The sequence below is a fragment of the Crotalus tigris genome, unplaced genomic scaffold, assembly GCF_016545835.1.
Source record: "Crotalus tigris isolate CLP2741 ecotype Arizona unplaced genomic scaffold, ASM1654583v1 scf7180000024339.11422700, whole genome shotgun sequence".
NCBI lineage: Eukaryota > Metazoa > Chordata > Lepidosauria > Squamata > Viperidae > Crotalus > Crotalus tigris.
The window spans coordinates 9,092,382-9,114,633 of record NW_024100509.1 but is presented as its reverse complement, the minus strand read 5'-3'; the positions used below and the strand labels follow the sequence as shown (position 1 = coordinate 9,114,633).

The following is a 22,252-nucleotide window of genomic DNA, read 5'->3' as shown; positions in this document are numbered from 1 at the left end:
TTTGTTATTCTGCTATTCTATTATTCACTCTCTCCTGTCCCTTTTGCATATTTTAACGATTGTTTCTATTTTTTATTAATGATTGTTTTAGAAGTTTGTTTCATTACTTGTATACTGCTCAGAGTAACATTTTTTGAGATGGGTAGTCATGTAAGTTTGGTTCTATTTTTATTTTATTAAAAAAAAGTTAAAATACAAAACTCCAAAAATAATTTAAAAAAAAACAAAGAAAAATCACAAAACAAACAAGTGCATTTTAAAAAAGAAAGAAGTGCATTAAAGAAAGGGAAAACCTAATACATGTACACATATTATTACCCCTAATTTAATACTGATTAATACATTATTACAATATTAGTTCCTATCCCTTGCAAAACAGCCCCCCCAAATTTTTAAACTACTAAATCTATTTGCAAACTATTAGTCTGTTGTCTATATACTATATTGACCAAATAGTTAACAACAACAATAATAATAATAATAATAATAATAATAATAATAAAGGCAAGATTAAAGTTTCAACATCCTCTGTTAACAAACTGATATTGTAATGTAATTCGTAGAAAATTTATCTATTCCAAATCATCCCAAGAGTTAACAGTAATTTGTCTTGATCAAATATCCACATTTATTTTTAACACTATCTCTTATTAATTGTTGTCTGGTTAAATATAATAAATTCAGTCTTCAAAGTTGGTCTATCTCCCCAAAAAAGTCCAAATGAAATTGTTTTCCAATTAACCATTCCCAAATGTCTTTTCAATCCTCCTAGGGAAAACTAATTATCACTTCTCCACTCAGTCAGCTTTCTGCTGTTGTAAAACAATGCAGGCTTGAACTTCAGGGAGGCATATGCCCTCAACTCAGTTAGTTCTAAGTCTTACAGTCCATATTTCTTCCCAACATATCTGCTGACTTTAATTTATCTAGAGCTACATGCATCTGAATATTTTCCACAGCCATTATCATTTCATCAAACTTTTAAAAAAGCTTTCAACTATGCATTGCATGTTAACAAATTGACTTTTTTCAGATATCAGCCACATTTGCTTGTCTGTAATCTAATACATTGTTGCTGAGTGTAACTAAACAATGATAGATAAAAGAACACAAGAAACAGCTGAAGTAAAATGAAGAAATAAAGAAGCAGGGAAGACATTTTCTGGATATTTTGATCCAAAGTTAAAAAAATAAAATAAAAAATAAGCTCCAAATATTTTGCAAATTAATAAAATGTGAAAATCCTGTGGTGAAGTCCAATATAGATATAAATCAAATGAAAACACTTTCACTGTCCAAGAGCATGCTGAGTTTTCTTACAGAAAAGCAAAAGTTATTCAAAACAACAGCATGAATCAAAGGCAAAAAAAGAACAGATAAAGTCCAGCAGGGGGCTAAAAATAAATCAGCATTCAGCCAGTCAACTTTTAAAGATAAAAAAAATCAAAGTGAAACAAAAAATTCAAAAAGTGAAGTTAAAACTCAGGCATACTTAAGAAAACAAACTGCCAAGAGGAAGATGGATGACCAGTTACTTTCTGACTGCTCCCACAGGGTACTGCACTCTTTAAAATTCCCCTTTCTGGGTGAGTCCATGGCCATCCAAAAGCTGTGTTGGGTTACTCCTAAATGCTCCCATGTCACTGCCAGAGAACCAGCCTAGGCAGCAAAATCAGCAGATCATCAGTAGGAAAAAGAAATATTCCTACCATTCAGCAACCATCTTGGAGAAGAGTCATAAATTTGATAAACAATAAATAAGGAAAGATGAAGGGCAAATAAAGACTCATAAAAATGTCTTGAAGTGGTTGCCTTTGGAAAGGAAGAAGTGAAGGTGTTCCTTAAATGAACTGGCCACTTCAAAATGCTTGTGAGAACCTGAATCAGTGCTTCAGTCAGTTATACTCAATTCCTGTCATGACAGACAGGAATAGTCAGTTTGGATTAAAGTAGTTACTTCCCAGTACTGTGAAAGCAGTAGATCACCAAGACTCTGCTGAGACTTCATTTTTGCCTAAAAGTAGCTTACTAGTAAAAATAAGTAGGCATGTGATTTATAAGGAGAGAGAAGGAAATGCATTGCACTCTAGAACTCTCATACAGCAGTGATGTTGATCAGCAAACCAGTATAACTTTGGAGCATCTGAAAGCTCTATTGCAAATTTACTGTGTAAAAAAAAAGATTGCTAATCCTTTTTAAGAAAGTTTCCTTGCATAGACCAGAGGCTTAAGTTAATGAGAACTAGGTTAGAAAAATAGTGGAATGTCTACAAAATGCATAAAGTAGCCCTGACTTTTTGTCCAATTCTTGGTCAGCAGAGTCACTGCTTTTAGACCGAGCCTCTCATTATCTATAAATGAATGTAGCTAGGTCTCTACCCAGTAGTTACCATTCATGTATGCTCAAGAGATTCTTAAGAGTAAAATTGTGTTAGTACCACTTTATAGGCTTTGGTAAGACCACACTTGAAATACTGCATCCAGGTTTGGTTACCACACTATAAACAAATATGTTGAGACTCTAGAAAGAGTGCAGAGAAGAGCAACAAAGATGATTAGTGGGCTGGAGGCTAAAACATATGAAGAATGGTTTCAGGAATTACAACCTTAAAAAAAGAAAAGAAGGAGCCCTAGTGAAAAGAAGGACTAAGGGCGGCATGATAGCAGTGTTCCAATATTTGAGGGGCTGCCACAAAGAGGAGGTTCCTTCCAACCTGTTCTGTTCTAAAATGCTCCCTTCCCCCACTGCAGCCCATCCACACCCAGCCTTTATAAATAGTTTGCCAGTATCCTTACCCACTGGATATTTGCCATAAACTTTGTTTCTTCTGATGAGACAAATGTTTGGAGGTTTCCACCATAAACATGCAAAAGGCTCCTACAACAGTTATTGGGAATCTTTTCTTCAGTAAACTCAAAGCCTTCTTTATCAGTTTTTTTGCAGAAGTAATTTGACCCATATTATAACAGACCTACAGAGACATGCAGGTAGATAATCAAATAGATTAATTTTTTTGTATATCTCCTTTATGATGCCTAAAAATGTGTGAAGACCTCTCCTCATAAAATCATGATCTTGCAGCATGGCTAAATATACTTAAAGCAACAGAATATATATTTAAATCAGCTATGAAAAAATAATGAGGCTTTTTCTGTACTAAGTATGTCTATGAAATTATTTTTGTATCCTTATATAATATAGCAGCAGAAGACACAGCACTTTGTAGGGTCTTCTACCTGTTCTTATCCATCTCCTCTGTTTTCACAGGTGCCCCAGAGATGGGGGAGGGAGGACAGGAAGGTAGATAAAGGATATGGCATAATTATATCAGGAAGCCTTGTAAAAATCCAACAAGATCAAGAGATGTGTCATACCTGACAAATCAACAAACTAATTGTGAAAAGCTTTAAGGCCATTTTTCTAATGAATCTAAATGTAGGGAGAGACTTACTGATAATTAAAGGTGGCAATGGAAGAATTTCTGTTATAATAGGTCAAGCACTGCGGCATGAAGAGAGACCATATCATAAAATGATAACTGAAGCAATATTGTACTTCTGACAGAGCAGCTGTAGAGAATGAGATATTCTAGTGGCCTTTACTGTATTCAGAGAAATGGTAAATATGCAAATGGCTACAGCTAGACACAATTGTCTTACCTCTCCCTTCAGGCTGTACAAAATGGACACCTCAAATTGGTTAATGAGTTTACGCTTGCATTCCGGAGATCTCAAGAGGCTCTCTGCTGTATTCAGATATGTAAATGCCTCAAATAAGAATGACAGAACAGAAAGGATTCATTTCTACATTGTTGTTTCACCAATTTCCTCACCATAGGTAATAAATTCTCAAGAACAAATATTCATATACCATAGAGGGGATGAACCCAGGGTTCATATGTAGCATGTATTCACCATATTGAACTTTAAAAGAAAAATGTAATCTAGTAAACCAGTTTTTTTATAGAGGGGAAAATGATTTGAGTCTTTGTTTTTTGGGCAAGGCACAACTTCCAGGTTTAACAGTATTTTGGTTAGCTATATCTACAGAAAAGAGAGAACAAGCTTACTTTAAATATAAAGGTGATGAACTAAAATATGCTGATTTGCAAAATGATGTTTCCCCCCCCAGCACTATAATTAAGCATTGTGACATATAATAAAATGTATTATTCACCAGCTATCAGCATACTAGATCAACTCATACTCTTGCAGTCTGCTACAACTTTTCGAACATTCTCCTTTCCAATCTTTTTTTTTTTTTACAAGGTTTCTGGCAAGGAGAATTAATTTGGAGCATTTCATTTTCTCTTGTAATTTTTCTATTAAACTGATTTTCAGTTTTGAATAGTGATCTATAACCGCTTTTCAGCTACATGAAAAATGTTATTTTAATCTGTAGACAGGTTATTTATATTTATAGAGAGCCAGTTGGGTGTAGTGATTTAAAACATCAGGCCTCATCTTAGGCACAAGTTGGGTGATCTTTGCTCAGTCATCTCTCCCATCCCTAGGAAGGAAGCAATGAAGAATTGCATCTGAAAATCATTGCAAGAAAACTGCATGGACTAATCCAGGCAATTGCCAGGAATCAAGACTGACTGGAAGACATACACTCAAGCACACAATAGGATGTTTATCTTTCTTCTTAATTAAGTGATTTTGCTTCTCTGTTGTAAAATTAGTCTCCTGCCAAAAGAGCAAGGGCTAAATCCTCTAGCCATCTGCTCCAGTATGCTAGAGGATTTAGCCAGGAGGTATCACTATCAATACTGTTTCACTTTCTGCTCTTTGGCCTTTTTATCATTGGAAGGACAGCATAAGTTGTGAAAGCCACGTTTCTCCAGCACACTGAAGTTAGAGAGTGGATTTATTTATTTATGAGACTTATATACCGCTTATATCCCAGGTGAGTGTCATCTGGAAGACAGATGTGGACAATAGGTACAATCAAACTGTTGCCCCAATACAAGAATTGGGACCTGGGGACGAGGGGGTGAAGTCACAGAGAGGAAATTTGAGGCTTCCACTCTTCCACTGGATAAATGCATCTAGACATGCTTTCACAAAAATGCAGATATCTTTAAGATGCCTGAATGTAAAATATTCTTTGCTGTAGGAGTAATGAAAGAGCCGGTTGGAAGAGAAAAGAATGGATGATCCTACTTACCATGTAGTTGTGGGAGAGGTTGACATAAGCAGATGCAGATTCCAAAAGGTAATAAAAAGCCCGACCATAATCCCCTAGAGCCAAGTAGTGCTGAGATAAAGGCACAGTGACAGATTCCACAATCTCTTTGCATTCACAGTCCTGGGAGACAGGAGTCTCCATCCTTTTCTTGCTCATGCCAGTAAGCAAGATTATTTCATCCATTCTTTTTAGAAATTCCAGTTCTGAATTTTCAGCCCTACCAAAAAGAAAGAAGGAATTTCCAAAAACTTCCATAGTAACCTTCATCTCTAACACATCTCACCCACATTGAAACAGAAAGATACTGAAGCCTAACAATCTACAAAGTTTTCATTACTATGTGATACCAAGTCAGGTGTAATAATAAAAACAATGAACTCAGATCAGGAAGAGCCAACTGAAACCTCTACTTAACAATGAAGGTTAATGGGTCACCTGGAACCAATACAATTTCAAAACTAAATTTATATGCGAGGCAGCAATCTTGTTAGTTAATTCATATATCTGCCCATTAAAATCTAAATGAAACGGTTTTTTTCTTTTAGAACAAAACTTGTGCATAAACTCAGTTTGTTTCCTGGATACCTTGCTCTCCAAAAAAGGAAAGAAAAGAGGGATAGCTGAAAAAAAGATTTAAGGTCATCAGCCTGTAAAGTAGCACAATGTGTGCCAGCATAAATTTGGTCTGTCCCCACAGTCTTCCTTATTAACATGGAAAATCAGTAGTTTCCTGAGAACTGACTGTGGGTCAGCAGTGATTGGTCGTGGTGGTTTCCCCACTCCTACCTGCCTGGCAAGTAAAACAAGCTGCAATTGCTCTAATTTCACCTAAAGTTGATGGAGTTCAAAGTTTGACAGATGAGTAGACCTTGGAGTTTGGCCATCTTTCAGAACTTGATAGGTAGAGCAGGAGGGTAGTCTTCTGCATCTTCTGCTTTACAAGGAAGCTTCCATTCACCTTGCAGACCAAGAATTGCAGCTTTTTGAGCCAGGTCTCACCTAATCTGTACTTGTACCTGTGATTTTTCCTGCCTAAATGTAAAACTTTGTTTTTCTCCACATTAAAATTCATTTTGTTGGATAGGGCCCATTGTTCAAGTTTGTCAAGATCTTTTTGGATCCTGAGCTTGTCTTCTCAGATCTTGTCTATTTCTGCCAGTTTAGTGTCATCTGCAAATCTGATGAATTCCCGTTCTACTTTGTTAAATGACTATAGTTACAGATAGGAAAGACAGAGTACTCTACTGGGACATCACATGGTGAGTTTCATGAAACTCCATCAGAAAGGAACGATAAGCAACATGGAACTATCATTTTAGGGCACACACCTTTATTTTCAATATATCTAATTCTGCTTTATCTTCTATTTTTGGAGAAAAAATAATGAGTTCAAAGTAAAACTAAATTTTTTGAAAAACTATCCTTAAATAATTGGTTGTGAAATTAGTGAGAATTTTTGATACTAAATAATTCCATTCTTATAAAACAGTTGGAGGCTTAACAAAGTGCCACATAGTCTCACTGCCAATGATGCCATTCAGTCAGGAACATAAAAGTTACTCGCTTCACACCTAAAAGATTCTTGCAAGATGAAGGTTGACCGCAGGGTATCTCCTACATGAGAACAAAATTGAAGAAAGGTAAATGCCTCATCCTAGAATACTGTAATATATGCTGTGATTTCTTCGGAAGTAATAAAGTGCATAATATTCATAGATTCAAATGAAGGAGAATGGGTTGAATGTTTGAATGTGGATTGTATTACATTACTCTTCATTGGACAAAAACTAAAATAAATTAAGACATTATCTTTGTACCCAGTTTGTAGGCTTTTTCATATGAGAACCTAACTCTTCCAAATGTATAAAATGGAAATTTCCACATGTTAGTTATCTAAAAGGTGTACTTTCAAATACTTAACAATCACAGTACAAATTGATACAGCAGTCAGCACTATTAATATACAGGTAGTCCTTGAGTTACAAACATAATAGAGCCTGTCTATTATGGTTGGAGGTCAGGAGAACATTAAGTAAATCACATTGAATGAGCCCCATTCTTGGCTCTTCCCAATGCATTCATTAAACAAATGGGTAGGCCGTTAAGTGCACATGGCATGCTTTAGGGTGGAGAAGACCATGGTGGCCCCAGTGCAGGAACAAGATCATCTGTCTCTGGCCTCTTAAGGCCTTCCCCCCACATATACACTGAGATAACCCATACTCTGCTTCCCACTCCTTGAAGTCCCCACATCTGCTTGGCCTCCTCCATACCCACCCCCTGCACCCACCCAACTGTCACAAATCACTCACCTTTCAAAGATCTCCAGAGCTCAGGATGTCGGATAGGAAAGAGGACAGGCTGCTCTATTGCGGGGACAGATGGCAGAAAAGTAGCCATCTTTTTCTGAGACCCTGGCAAACTGTTTTTCTTTCACTGCTAGATGCTAACCTTCCCTCCCCAGTAAAGGCAAATGGTGGAGCGGAGAAATCTTCCTTCCCTTCCTTGCTGTTTGCTTTCGGTCCCTGGCTAATGGTAGAGGGAGGGAAGGCATGTAGGCAGTGACTAAACTTTTCCCTTTTTAGAGGCTCACCTCCTTCTCCCAGTGAATGCCCACAGCCAGCAAAACTCTTCCCTTCCTACACACTGTCTCTTTCTGCCAGCAAATGCTGCATGTATTTGGGGAGGATAGTGGGGAAATAAGCATATTACAGCATTTCTCTGGTCGAATGACTGCAGGGATGCTGCAACATACATAACTTCGGGATTGGGTCATAAGTACTTTTGTGGAGTCTGTCATAACTTCGAACCACTGTACTAAGTGACTTGTTGCAACTTGAGGACTACCTGTAATCTTGTTTAATGATGAGCTGCTTTCCCATGAAGCTCCAGATGGCTATGTTATCCATGGTAATTGACCTGACTAGAGCTCAGAATAGAGCTCTGTGTTAAAAAAAAAAACATCAATCCTTACATACATTATTCACATACTACTGTGTTGGAAATAATCATATATGATATGGTTCTCTCTGTGTGAGAAGAACTATCAAGAATTGGCAAGATAATATGATAGATGAGAAAAACATTCTTCATTTCTTTGAGCTTTGCTAAGCCAAAATAAGTGGAGTACAGAAGATAGGCAATATCCCAAGGAGACAAATGTCCAATCACACTTGGCCAATAAATAACATTCCTATGCCTATAGTGTTCTATCAATATGTTCCCCTATCCAAAATATTCCCTTTCCAAATTTTTAGGAGGCAAATATTTATTGCAAGCTCTCATCAGTTCTATGTTCTTCTACAGTACTGCTTGTAAGGACCCACTTCAATCTCACATCTTAAGAAAGCAGAACTCTTGGAAACAATTTCTTCCAACAAGAACTTTTATTAAGAATAGTTGATAGCAGGCATAATAGACAGGATCTGAGGGATTCTTTACAGATTGATACTTTAAAGTGTCCTTAAGCAAACCTCACCCCACAGTTGATCCGGACGGTTCAAACCGGCCAATCCCCAGGTGTTAAGTCCATCATGGGAAAGGGAAGATAACATTGGTCCAGCTCCATTTGTAGCAAGATGTTCCACAGCTCTTCACACCTCCTTTTGAGACTGGAGAAATAAGCCAGATTCCGGATGTTTGTAATTCTCTCCCCCCACTTTTCCTAGCTGCCAGGTTAGGAAGAAGAAAGTTCAGAGAGATTCATAGTCAGGAGGCAATTTGTTACATTGTAATGGGCAGCAGACCCAGAGGCAATAAACAAAAGGTTACATTGTAGCAAATAGAGGAAGTGAAAGCCATAAGCCTGCAGGCATATCCCCCTCCCCCTTGGTAGTATGGCAGAGTCCAGGGGAAAGTGAAATTTGGTTTTAGATCAAAGGAGATAGATAGAAATGAAATATAAATAGGTTCTGACGTCCTGCCCCCCTTAAAAATAAGAGAGATCTACCTGTAGAGAAACAAAACAGGTATAGATGTTAGTCTGGTTTGTTGGAATATTCTGTATGAAACTTCTGACGTGATGTTTATGGACCCACTCGTTTTGTGAGGATGGAAGGTGTTTCCATGCTACTAGGTATTGAGTTGCCCCACAATACTTCCTAGAATCTAGGATTTCTTTTATCTCGAAGTGTTGTTCTCCTTCAACCACAATTGGAGGTGGCAAGGGGGATTTTTGGCTGTAAGGGTGACTGTTGTTCTCTTTTCAGCAAGCTGCAGTGAAAAATTGGGTGTATTTGAGGTTTTTGGTTAGTTCTAATTCTACTGTTACTGGGTTTATGATTCTTTTAGTTGGAAAAGGTCCTATATATTTTGGGCCAAGTTTTTTTTACAGGGCTGTAGAGATTTTAGGTATTTTGTAGACAAATATGCCATTTCTCCTACAATAAATGATATGGGTTTGACTCTCTTTTTATCTCCTTGTGCTTTGTATGCTTGCCTAGCTTCGTCTAAGGCTTTCCTAACTACTGGCCAGGTGGTTTGTAATTGTACTATCCATTCTTTCAGCAATGGGATTGCTGGTTCATTTGGGATTAGTTCTAGCATAGGGTTGAAACTTTGACCGGTGGCTATTTGAAAGAGAGTGTAGCCTGTGCTGGAGTGGACTGCATTATTGTAAGCAACTTCTGCGAAAGGGAGTAGGTCCATCCAATTCATTTGCTGGAAATTAATAAAGCATCTTAAGTATTACTTAAGTACTGAGTTACAATGTTCAGTTTGTCCATTACATTGAGGATGATGATTAGATGACAGTCCCTGAGTGGTTCCTAAGAGGGATAAAAATTCCTTCCAAAATTCTGACGTAAATTGTATTCCCCTATCAGATATGATGTGTTGGGATGCCCCATGCAGTCTGTAGATATGCTGCACAAATAGTTTTGCTAAGGTTTTTGCAGTGGGAATCTTTTGGCAAGGGATAAAGTGCATTTGTTTGGAAAACAAGTCCGTAACCACCCAGATGACAGTGTTTCCATTGCTTTCTGGTAATTCCACTTTAAAATCCATGGATATTTCTTTCCAGGGGGCTGAGGGATTTGCTACTGGTTGTAACAGTCCAGGCGATTTCCCTTGCAACCTCTTAGCAGTTGTGCACATTGGGCCACATAACTTTCTATGTACTTTTTCATGGACAGCCACCAAAATTGCCTTTTAATTAAATGTAATGTTTTTACAAATCCAAAATGCCCTGGTGATTTTGAATCATGGCATAGCTGCATGAAAGTGACTGTCTGGGTGGTTGGTATATATAACTTACCCTCTGGGTGGTAACTTTTCTCCCACCCATGGCAGTCCATCTTTGATTGTGCACACATGTCTATTTTTCTGGAACCCTTCATCTGTTTCCAAAGTTTTCCGGAATTCAATTCTGGTTTGGCTATCCAGTTGCAGCTTTAATTTAGCTTGGGCTCTGGTGGTTACTGGTGCTGCCAATTGTGTTTCAGGCATGAGTGGTTTATAATCGGTGGCTCGCGTGCTGTTATATTGGAGCATGCGAGACAGTGCATCTGCCAGGAAGTTCTTCTCCCCCCCCCCCGGCAAGTGCTTGAGTGTAAAATGAAATTGGTGAAAATGCTAGGACCAGCGGGCTTGCTTGGGAGTGAGCTTCCTGGGTGTTTTTAATGCTTCCAGATTTTTGTGGTCTGTCCAGACCTGAAAAGGGATTTTATTCCCCTCAAGGAAATGGCTCCATGTAAGTAACAACCAACGCACCCTGTATGCCTCTCTTTCCCACATGGCCAGCGCTGTTCCATTTCGGTGAGTTTCTTGGACGTATATGTGGACTGTTGCAATACCCCTTCATCATATTCTTGTAACAGTATAGCCCCCCACTGTCACATTGCTTGTGTCTGCCTGAATTATGAAAAGTTTATCCGTGTCTGGGTGCCTCAGTACGGATTTGGCAGAAAAAAGTCTCTTTAATCTCTTGAACGCCGCTTGGCATTCCATTGTCCATTTTAGTAGCTGGCTAGGTTTCACTGAGGATTCTCCCTTCGGTTTTAGTAAGTTTGTGAAGGGCAGGGCTATTTGGGTGAACGAGGGGATGAATTGGTGGTAAAAGTTTGCAAAACTCAGGAAACTTTGCAACTGCTTCTTTGTGCAAGGTGGTGCCCATTCTAGTACTGCTCTGACCTTCTTGGGGTCCATTTCAATGCCCTGTGGGGATATGCGATAACACAGGTAGTCTATTCTTTCCTGGTGGAATTCACATTTTGATAATTTGGCATATAGGTGGGCAGCTCGCAGTTTCTTTAAAACCGCTCTGACTAGGTCGACATGTTCCTCTTTGGATTCGGTGAAGATAAGGATGTCATCTAAATAAATCAGGACCCACTTAAATAGGTGCTCCCTTAATACCTCATTGATTAATTGCATAAATACTGCAGAGGGCCCTTGTAGTCCAAATGGTAAAACTTTGAATTGGTAGCACCCCATTGACAATTAAATGTGGTTTTCCATTCATCCCCTTCCTTAATCCTAACATAGTAATATGCTTCCCTTAGATCTAGTTTAGTGAAAAGTCTTCCTTTCAAGAGGTGGGATAACATGTCCTTCATGAGGGATAGGAGGTATAGGTTACTTTCACTGATTGCATTCAGGGTGCAGTAATCCACGCACGAGCACAAAGTGCCGTCCTTCTCTCTAAAGAGGACCTTAGGCTTGGCAGTTTCGATAAACCCCGTTTCTAGGTTTTTATTTATGAATCTTTCCATTTCCTCCTTCTCTTTAGGGCTTATAGAGTATAGTCTGGGCTTCAGGAGTTTTGCCCCGGGCTTGAATCCTATGGCACAGTCTGTGGGTTGGTGAGGGAGAAGCTCATCCACCCACTCCTTACTGAAAACTTCAGCAAGGTCTCAGTATTCCTCTGGTATTTCGGGTAGCCCCTTTTCCTCTCCCACCAATGCTTTCTCCATTCCTGGGTTTGGTAGGGCTCCTTGGGGTTTTAAGTTCACATGATCCCCCTTTGGGAAATTGAGTTCTGCTGTCCTCCAATTTACCCAGGGGTTCCATTTCTTTAACCATTCCAGCCCTAGGATCACTGGGCATTTCGTGCTTGGGGTCACTACAAACGTTATGTCTTCCTCCCTAACCAGGGATAGGTAGATTGGTAAAGTGGCTAGGGTAGCTGGCACCCCCCCCCCTGCTATGGACCCCTCTAACTGGCCAAATGAGATTGGTTGTTTCAGTCTCCTCACCAGAATGCCCAAGTTCCCCACTAGTATCGGGCTAATGAGGCCACGGGTGCAGCCAGAGTCTATTAAGACTTTCACTTCGACAGCTTCGGGCATGGAGGGAGCTAATATAGTCACTGCCTTGAGGATGGGTGCGATGGGTCCATTTACCAGGGGTTCACCCTCCGAGCTGTCGTCCAAGGTGTCCATCGCCCCTGCAGTGTAGACTGGAGTTCCCTCACCACGCTTGGCAGGGTTTGGGGACTCCACAGCCTCTATCACCCTCATGGCAGGTTCTTTCAGCTTGGCTGGAAACTTCCCTGATTTCCTGGCCAGTGATTGGTCTGGGTTGTGCTGAGAGGCTTTCAAGTGACATTCTACGGCGCAATGCCCCTCTCTCCTGCATTTGAAACAGCCCACTGACTTCTTGGTTGTAGCCGGTGGTTTCACTGGCTCATGCGTAGGCTCAGGAGGTGGGTAGCCCCATGGTTTTCCTTGGCGGTGCCTCTTCTGTAGGTTGATCTCTGCTTCCTCCGCCCAGATGTACCATTCATCAAGTTGGCGTGGGTCCCCTCAAGGCAGGCAAGCATCATACAGATCGTAGTTTAGGCCATTTTTGAAATGGCTAAGGAGGATGTCTTCCAGCCAGTTCAGCTTGTTGGCAATGGTCTGGAATTCTTGTGTATATTTGGCTACCGGGCATCTGCCCTGCCTCACCGTTTTGATTCTCTTGCGGGCCTTGCGATCAGCCAGGGGGTCCTTGAATCTCCTTCTCAGAGAGGACATGAAGCAGTTGAAGTCGTTGAACTCTAGGGCATTGGAATCATGCAGGTTCACCATTCAGTCTGTGGCTGCCCTGTCCAGAGCAGATTGCATGATACGGATACGGGCTTTTTCGCTGGGGATGTCCCATCCATATTCTTCCATGTAGCTAAGGACTTGGGTTAGGAAGAACCCCAAGCATGGCAGCTCCCCTGAATTTCGCGTCCAGCAGCGGGAATCTTTGGATGGATCAGTGCCTTCGCCACCGACGGTATTGTCGCCCATCCTGATTGCCATCTGTGGGTCAGCAGGGAGTGGGGGCTGCCGAGCTGACATCCCTGGGACTACAGGTTCTGATTCCCCCTCAGTGTTTCTCTAGCTGCAGCTCCAGGTGCTGATGCAGCCACGAGGTTCAGGTTTCTCTTCCCCTAGGGAACTGAGAGTTCTTTTCATCAGGTCAATAGCGTTCTCTAGGATCCAGTTCGAGTGCTGTGTGCAACTTCCTTCCTCTTCGCTAAAGTGCAGGGATTTCTCCATCTCTTGCTTCCATTCTGGTTGGTGGCTGCCCCATCTCAGGGTCACCTTTCTCAATCTCTTTTCCCACTCGTCTTTCTTGTCAATGCCCATTGACCACCGAGGTTTGTGGTCACGCATTTCCACCACTTCTTCTCCTGAGTATGACTTCTAGGATCCCGACAGCTGGCAGGATCCTGGTCAGAGGGAAGGCTCCCCTTCCACAGGGTTTTCTTCCTTCCCTGCCTTGTCGTCCAACATTGTATTTTTTTACAAAGTCCCCCGGTAAGGGTCTTCCTTCCAGGTTGACTATTACTGCAGATCCTGTTTAATATAAGGACCCACTTCAATCCCACATCTTAAGAAAGCAGAACTCTTGGAAACAATTTCTTCCAACAAGAACTTTTATTAAGAGTAGTTGATAGCAGGCATAATAGACAGGATCTGATACAGATTGATACTTTAAAGTGTCCTTAAGCAAACCCTACCCCACAGTTCATCTGGATGGTTCAGACCGGCCAATCCCCAGGTGTTAAGTCCATCATGGGAAAGGGAAGATAACATTGGTCTGACTCCGTTTGTAGCAAGATGTTTCATAGCTCTTCACACCTCCTTTCGAGACTGGAGAAATAAGCCAGGTTCTGTATGTTTGTAATTCTCTCCCCCCCTCCTTTTCCTAGCTGCCAGGTTAGGGAGAAGAAAGTTCAGAGAGATGTATAGTGCAGGAGGCAATTTGTTACATTGTAATGGGCAGCAGACCCAGAGGCAATAAACAAAAGGTTACATTGTAGCGAATAGAGGAAGTGAAAGCCATAAGCTCACAGGCATATCTTTCCCCCCCCCCTTGGTAGTATGGCAGAATCCAGGGGAAGATGAGATTTGGTTTTAGATCAGAGGAGATAGATAGAAATGAAATATAAATGGGTTCTGACACTGCTTCTTTCTTGAAAATATTTAAAAATTAATTTACAGCCCAAATGGACTGGTAAAAAAGGACCAATTTTAAACTGGAAGCAGATGACAAGTGCAGTATCTTTTACTCTAAAGGCCCTTGTGAGATCTGAAATGGCAAAATCATGAACTTTCCCGTAAATATCCACCTGGAAGCAAAAGAAAGGAACCCCATCTGACCACTGTGGCCTAATTGCATCAACTCTCAAACCTAGGTCTGTGATCAGTTCAATTTTGTCTATAACAATGAAAATATCTTCTATCACCTCTATTAGCATATTACACTAAAAGAGTCACTTTTTTCTTTCTGAAAAGTTTTCCCTCTTCTAAACAGAAATATTTTAGGTGAGGAGATTGGGGTTAGAGATATCACCTGGAATATTATATCAGAGAGGGTGGATCTTTCCCCTGTTCTGGTTTTTAAATGATGCCTCATTTCCACAATTATCTACTGTACAACCTCCATTATTTTTAATATTACTTGTCATATTTAAAAGATTTACCTGTAGTAAGCTGACGTGTTTTAATTCTAGTATCCTTCCATTCTATAAGTGTGTCTGAAGAAAAAAATAACACATGAAAAGGTATCTTAACCCTTTGATCTAATTTCATCATTCAGAAAGAGAATAACTCTGTTCTTGTATATCAGAAATATAAATAAAAGCACCTTACCACCACTTGATTCCATCAGAGCAGCAACACTAGGATGTCTAGCACTGAAGAAAAAAGAGTAATCTGCCTTTTCTGTAAAAGAAACAAATACAATTCTAGAATAAGTCCATAAGAAACCAATTCTGGATCCATAATTCCTGAAAATCAAGTGTTAAACTATAATCAATCAACAGCGTATAAAAAGAACTAGTGAAACAACTGAAGCAAAAAAGATGGTAAAATCAGGATGATTCATTTAAAGACCACATCACTTAACAATGGAAGTTCCCATCTTGATTGTATTCATAAATCAAGGACTACCTTGACTTACTTTTGAAAAACAAAAATACTAAAATCTGTACCCTGAAACAGTACCTGGCATCAGCCCTGCAACAGCTTCCAGAAAATTATCTCTTTTTTTGCAGAAAGTGATTAAAGTTGGGGCCAGTCAAGATCAGATAGGTGTTCGCTAACCATTTTCTTTCTTATTTTAATTTTTATTTCTAATTTGTCTTTTACAGTAAGTTCTTTGGTAGGTTGGGCTATAATTTCTTTTTGCATGAAGACTGATGCAAAGAATGAGTTAAGCAGCTCTTTTTTTCTCTCTACTGCCTGTAATTTTCTTGCCATCTTCCCTTGTAAATAAACCTACTATTTCCTTGACTTTTTTCTTGTTATTTATATGTTGAAAGAAATTTTTTAATTATCTTTGACTTTTGTTGCAAGTCTTTGTTCATTCCGAGCCTTTGTTTTCCTGACTTCAACTTTGCATATCTGGGCTATCGGCTGATACTCTGCAGATATGTGTCCCTCTTTTCATTTTTTGTACTTGTCCTTTTTGTCTTTCAGTTTATCAGAGATCTGATATGCAGAGATATGCAGAGATATTTGTGCAGTCATGCTGGTTTCTTCTTGGATTTCTTGTTTTTCTTTTTCAGTAATATTGTGTTGGACTGGACTTTTGTGATCATATTTTTCAGAGCTTTCCACGCTTCTTGAGTTGTTTTCCCCTTTAGGATTTTCATCCATGGAATTTTTATTAGGCTCTCTCTGAGTTGTTAAAATCAGCCTTTTTAAAATTTAAGACACTGGCTGGATTATGTTCTATTGCTTGTCTTTGCATTATATTGAATTACAATATGATGTGGTCACTCTCGCCCAACGTTCTGGCAACTTCAACTCTATCACTTCTTCTCTATTAGTAAGAATTAGGTCTAGTATAACTTTTTTCTAGTTCCCTCCTCTACCTTTTGGATGACAAATTGTCAGCTAGGTTGATTAGGAATCTGTTTGATCTCCCATTTGCTGCAGAGTTTGTGTCCCATTTGATGTCAGGGTAGTTAAAGTCTCCCATTACTACTGTGGTATATTTCCTACATATATTTGTTAGTTGTTTAGCAAAAAAAATCATCTATTTCTTCTGCTTGGTTCGGTGGCCTGTAGTTTAAGCCTATAGCAATGTCATTCTTTTTTTCCTTTCATGTTGATCCATATAAATTCTAGAAGGTTTTCATCCTTGTTTTTGTGTATTTTGGTAGAGATGTAATGATCTTTTATATATAATGCAACTTCACCTCTTCTTTTGTTGGGTCTTTTGCATAGTTTTTATCCTTCCATCAGTACATTCCAATCATGAGTTTCATCCTATCATATTTTAATAATGGCAACTATATCGTATTTACCTTCATGTACTAGTATTTCAAGTTTACCCTGTTTGTTCCCTAAACTTTGAGCATTCATGTATAGGCATTAGAATCCTTTATGGCTGTGCTTTTCAACCTTTTCACAGATTATACTACTTTTAAGACATGACAATATTCGAGTACCATCAGTGCTTAGCAAGATGTCAAAAACTTGATGACCAAAAACAGGGGGGAAAGTACCAGTTTTCATTTCTTTGGTGGTAGTTCCTTTGCTGAATCACTTTCCCTTTGCACTGATGAACATATGACTAATTTATCCATATTTATTAATATGCACCACTACCTTGGTGGTCATGTGGCTGGTCGGCCCTTCTTCCTCTCTTCCTCTCCTTTCTCTTTCACAGCCTACTCCTTCATTGATCCCTCTGCTTCTCTCACAGAAGCCTCTTCTCTCTTTCTCCTCATTGCTTCCCTCACAGAAGCTTCTCCTCTCTTTTTCTGCTCACTACTTCTCTCACACAAGCCTCTCCTCTTCTCCTCCCTCTTTCTTCATCCCCTTCTCTTTCCCCGTTGTCTTTTTTTTCTCTCCCTCTCCCACCAAAACCTCCTTCTTTTATATCCTCTCCACTCTCAAGGAGCGCTCCAGCATCGGTCACTACCTCAGTCTCACTCCCCCATGCAGTCACCCACTCCCCAGCTGGCCATTGCACACAACACTGATCAGCTGGAACTGCACACGCCAATCCTGGAGCCTTTGCAGCTCTGACTGACTGTCTTACCCCAAGGCCAATCTGCTGCTCCCAGTGATAGCCGAGGCTGCATGTGCTGATCCTGGGCCCTCAGCAGAGCCTTGGCAAGACCGCAGCTCCAGCTGAATCTCTGCCCCAAAACTGTGTGTGGCTGCCAGCCACCCCCAAGGCTGCCAGAAGCACCGATTAGCTGAAGCTGCATGCACCAATCCTGGACTCTCAGCAGAGCCCCAGCAACACTGCGGCTTCAGCTGATTCTCCTCCAGGCCTCATTGGAGCAGCCGCCACTTCAGCTCATCTCCCCACCCAATACACTTGTCTAAGTCACATACCACATGCCAAGTACCAAAGTACCACCAGTGATATGCATACCACTGGTTGAAAAGCCCTGCTTTATCGGTCTTGGGTATGTTTCTTATATCTCCTAATTTGTATCTGAGTTTTCCATGCTTTCCATCACTTCACTATATTTTTTCTTTTTTTCTTCTCCTTCCTCTTTACTTCTTACTTCCTTATGTGATTGGTTATCTAGTGGTTTTTGCCTGAAACCAGGTTCTAAACAAAGTTTAGGGAATCAGTCATGAAGATTCCATCCCCTTTCCCCATCAATTATAAACAGAGGCATAGAATCAAGATCACGCGAAGTATTAGTACTGCTTTATAAAACCCTAGTGAGACCACACCTGGAATACTGTAGCCAGTTTTGGTCACCATACTACAAAAAAGATGTTGAGATCTTGGAAAAAGTTCAGAGAAGATCAACTAAGATGATCCAAGGCCTGGAGACTAAAACATATGAAGAACAGCTGCAGGACTTCGGTTTGGCTAGTCTAAAGAAAAGAAAAAATAGGGGTGACATGATAGCAGTATTCCAGTATTTGAGAGGCTGCCACAAAGAGGACAGTTAACCAGTGGAATAGCTTGCCTTCAAAAATTGTGGGCACTCCATCACTGCCATTCCAGCTCTGTTCTGTTCTGTTCTGTTCTGTTCTGTTCTATTCTATTCTATTCTATTCTATTCTATTCTATTCTATTCCATTCCACTCCACTCCACTCCACTCCACTCCACTCCACTCCACTCCTCTCCTCTCCTCTCCTCTCCACTCCACTCCACTCCACTCCACTCCACTCCATTCCATTCCATTCCATTCCATTCTATTCTATTCTATTCTATTCTATTCTATTCTATTCTATTCTAATTTTAGTTTAAAGTTCTTCTGATAAGATGAGCCAGTCATTTTCCAACTATATTCTTTCCAATTCTTGTGAGATACTTGCCAGGAGTCCTTCATGTAAGTAAAGCACACCATGGTCTAGAAAGTTGAAATTCTGTTGATGACACCAGTTTTTAATCCAGTGGTTCATTTCTAAAATCCTTTGCTCCTTTATTGGATGTTGGCCTTTTGTTGAAAGTACAGATGAAAACACCACTTGTGTGCCTAATTCTTTAACTTTCTTCTCTGTTTGTAATATTTTGTTATTGTTTTTAGATTCATTGTTGTGTCATTTGTCCCCATGTGTAGAAAAAAAAGGTAGTATTCTATGGAGCTGATTATTTTAGTAAGTTTCTCAATTACATATTTGAGTTTTACTCCAGGGAGACAACATACCCTAGATTCACTGTTCAGTCTGCAGACTATAGTTTCTGTTCTCCAAAGAACTGAATTTCCTGTCATCAATGTTGTTGTTGTTGTTAATTGCGAAGTCGTGTCCGACCCATCGCGACCCCATGGACAACGTTCCTCCAGGTCTTCCTGTCCTCTACCATCTTCTGGAGTCCATTCAAATTCACACCTACTGCTTCAGTGACTCCATCCAGCCATCTCATTCTCTGTCGTCCCCTTCTTCTATTCATCAATATTCCCCCCCCTTTTTTCCTAGGGAAGTCTGGGATATTATTCTTCCTGTCACAGGAATGCTGGGTTGTGTCTCCTTTTTAGAAACTATTGATGACTGCTCTTTTATAGGTGTTTACATATTTTCTTCCAGGGGGAGACTATGAAAGCAATTGTTCAGTTCTGGAGAGACTTCACTAGAGTAGGGGCTTTATTCTTGGTTGCTGTTTTCTTCTAAAAGTGACCTGTTTCCATCAGTCTTTCTCTTTAGGTTCATATATAGGATCATTTTTTTCAGAAGCTGCTTGTTCCCTATTGTGTTCAATTTGGATGTATCAGTTTTCTTCTTTTTGGTCATATATGGGATCATTTTTTAGAAGCTGTTTGCTGTCTATGGTGTTTAATTTTGGTGTAGTCTTCTTGTTTAGGTTGGGGAATCTCACTTTGTTCATTGAGTTTCAGAGTGGCTAGAGTTGCTTCTAGACCCTTTACTTTTTATTCTAGTAATTCATATGATTTACATTTGATAAATATATAGTTTAGGTCTTCTGTGGGCATAAGCTCAACATATGACATATTTTGGAAGTCACTATAATGTCAGTCTCTATTGTCTGCCCGTGATTTTTTTGTTTGCTAAAAAAATATTTTCCCTGTTGCAAAGTATGGGTTTACAGTAGTTTACAAAAGTTCTTGACCCTTTGGACTCAGCCTGAATGCATGATTAAGGCCACAATATAGTGTTCTTTCAAAGGATAATTTTATTTTTACCTCTCTTTTGGAAAAGTCCTTTCTTATGTGATAATGAAAATGCACCTTTCTTCTCTTGATTCTCGGCACCTGCCAAATAGATAGAGATTGAAGACTACTTGGTTTGAGATCTCACACATAACAGCAAGGTTTCAAAGGTATTCCTAATTTATCACCCCTTATGGACTTTTTGCTGAAATAAGAAAAACATGAACTTGTACTTTATGAGTTTCATGATAAGAAAGTGTAGACTATGGAAAGAAGGAAATCATGTTGTAATTTTAGAAGACATAAAATATAAATATACTTGTAACGCTACTGAAGATGTTACGTAGCCTAATAACGAAATATTTGGAAACCAACTCACAAGCTCCAAGAACAAACCTTCACCCTCATCCTACACCCAAACTACAGATATTCGCCACTATTGCAAATATACTTGTAACTGCTGTTAATAAGCTTGGAAGCCATTTCTTTATAATCTTTCATTTCCTTTTCCTTTCTCTATTTCTTTCTTTGCACTTTTTCACTTATTAATTCCTTTCCTTTCCTTACTTTTTCCTTTTAAAATTTGTATTATCTTTATTCATTTAAAATATTCTTTAATAAAAATTATATACAGAGATATAATTTAGTATCATGTATGGAGAGCAGGCCTTAGAGCACAGCTCTGATGACTGAGTTGTATTCCCAATACATGGGCATAGATACACACACAAAAATGAAAAATAGTTCTACAGTTAAACGCTGTAAAATATTCACATTTTGAAAAGGCAAGGCAGAGTGTAAGATATTTCTTAGACTAGGCTCTGCCCAGTGCCTGGACTGGGTCTCCATTGTAAATAAACAATGATGCCTACTCTATTCAAATAGGCAAAAATATTAACTGCTCTATAAAACACATTTCAATACATCATTATACATATAATAACTGCAGCACGCATCGCATATGCGCAATGCTGGAAAAGGGAAAACATACCAAGAAATGCAATGATTATACACAAGATATTAGATTGTGCTGAGATGAACAAACTTACCTTAGAAATAAAGGACAAAGAAGTTACAGAATTTTATGAGCTATGGGACATGTATTACAACTGGTTAGAATTGAGGAATAAAAAAGTATGAGAAGTAATGTAAATAAATGTAAGAGATATAGGACATAGTACTGTTAAGTAAAAAGAAAAAAATGTACTTTGTATTTTGTTGTTTGTAAAGAGAAAAGGGAAAAATAAAAATTAAAAAAATAAAAAATAAAACACACTGAGTAGAGAGGACAGAACCAGACTACTTTGAACTGTCTCTTTTCAGCTTTGTAGTTCTGCAAATCTCCTTCTGGATTCATTTGTTGTTTACTTCTCTCGACATCTTCCTGTGTATTCTTGTCTTGATATTTGAGCTTTCTACAAAAATGACTATACTTTTGTATGATCCTCTGATAACCTACTTTGGTAGTTTTCAAGGAAAGCATTTAAACTGAGAATTGAGGTTACTGTACAAGGACCATCAAATTAATACCTACCTTCCTGGTGGAATGCTTCCAATTTTTTTAGGGTTTCAGAAACAAGGATCATAGCAGCCTCATTCAATACATCCTCTTTGATATTCTTAATTTTATATTCCTGTGAATAGAATTTTTGAAGCATGCCATCTACTGCATACCGGTGGTAAGGAATGAAATCACCTTCCCCACAACACTTGCATCGATGAGCTAACCACTTCAGGTAACTGGCACATTTGAAATGCAAGGCTTTTTTCTGATTTTTAAGCCACAATTCATAGGCTGCTTCTTGCAACAGTGGTGTGCAAAACTCCATGATTTTGCAATGCATCACAGCTTCTTCTAGCTTGAGCCTATTGGAAATAACTGATCCAAGATCTGAAAAATAAGGTAGTCTTAGTATCTGCACCATCAAAGAATGAAGTCATCTTGCATAAATCTACTGCTGTGTAGCAATAGTTAATGTTCTATTTCTGATTAAATTTAAGAACATGACTATAGCAGCTAATTTTCTCATGACAGTTATTCCCATTATGCTAG

General features: G+C 39.2%; 1 protein-coding gene across 1 annotated transcript in view; it reads right to left on the bottom strand.

Moving 5' to 3' along the window:
• Positions 1–22,252, bottom strand: part of ADCY10 (adenylate cyclase 10) — a 212,712-nt gene that overhangs the window by 109,924 nt on the left and 80,536 nt on the right. The window contains 6 exon segments of the mRNA XM_039326127.1: positions 2,797–2,972; positions 3,661–3,768; positions 5,171–5,408; positions 6,763–6,802; positions 15,090–15,131; positions 21,716–22,090. Of these exon segments, the coding sequence (XP_039182061.1) occupies positions 2,797–2,972; positions 3,661–3,768; positions 5,171–5,408; positions 6,763–6,802; positions 15,090–15,131; positions 21,716–22,090 (979 nt within the window).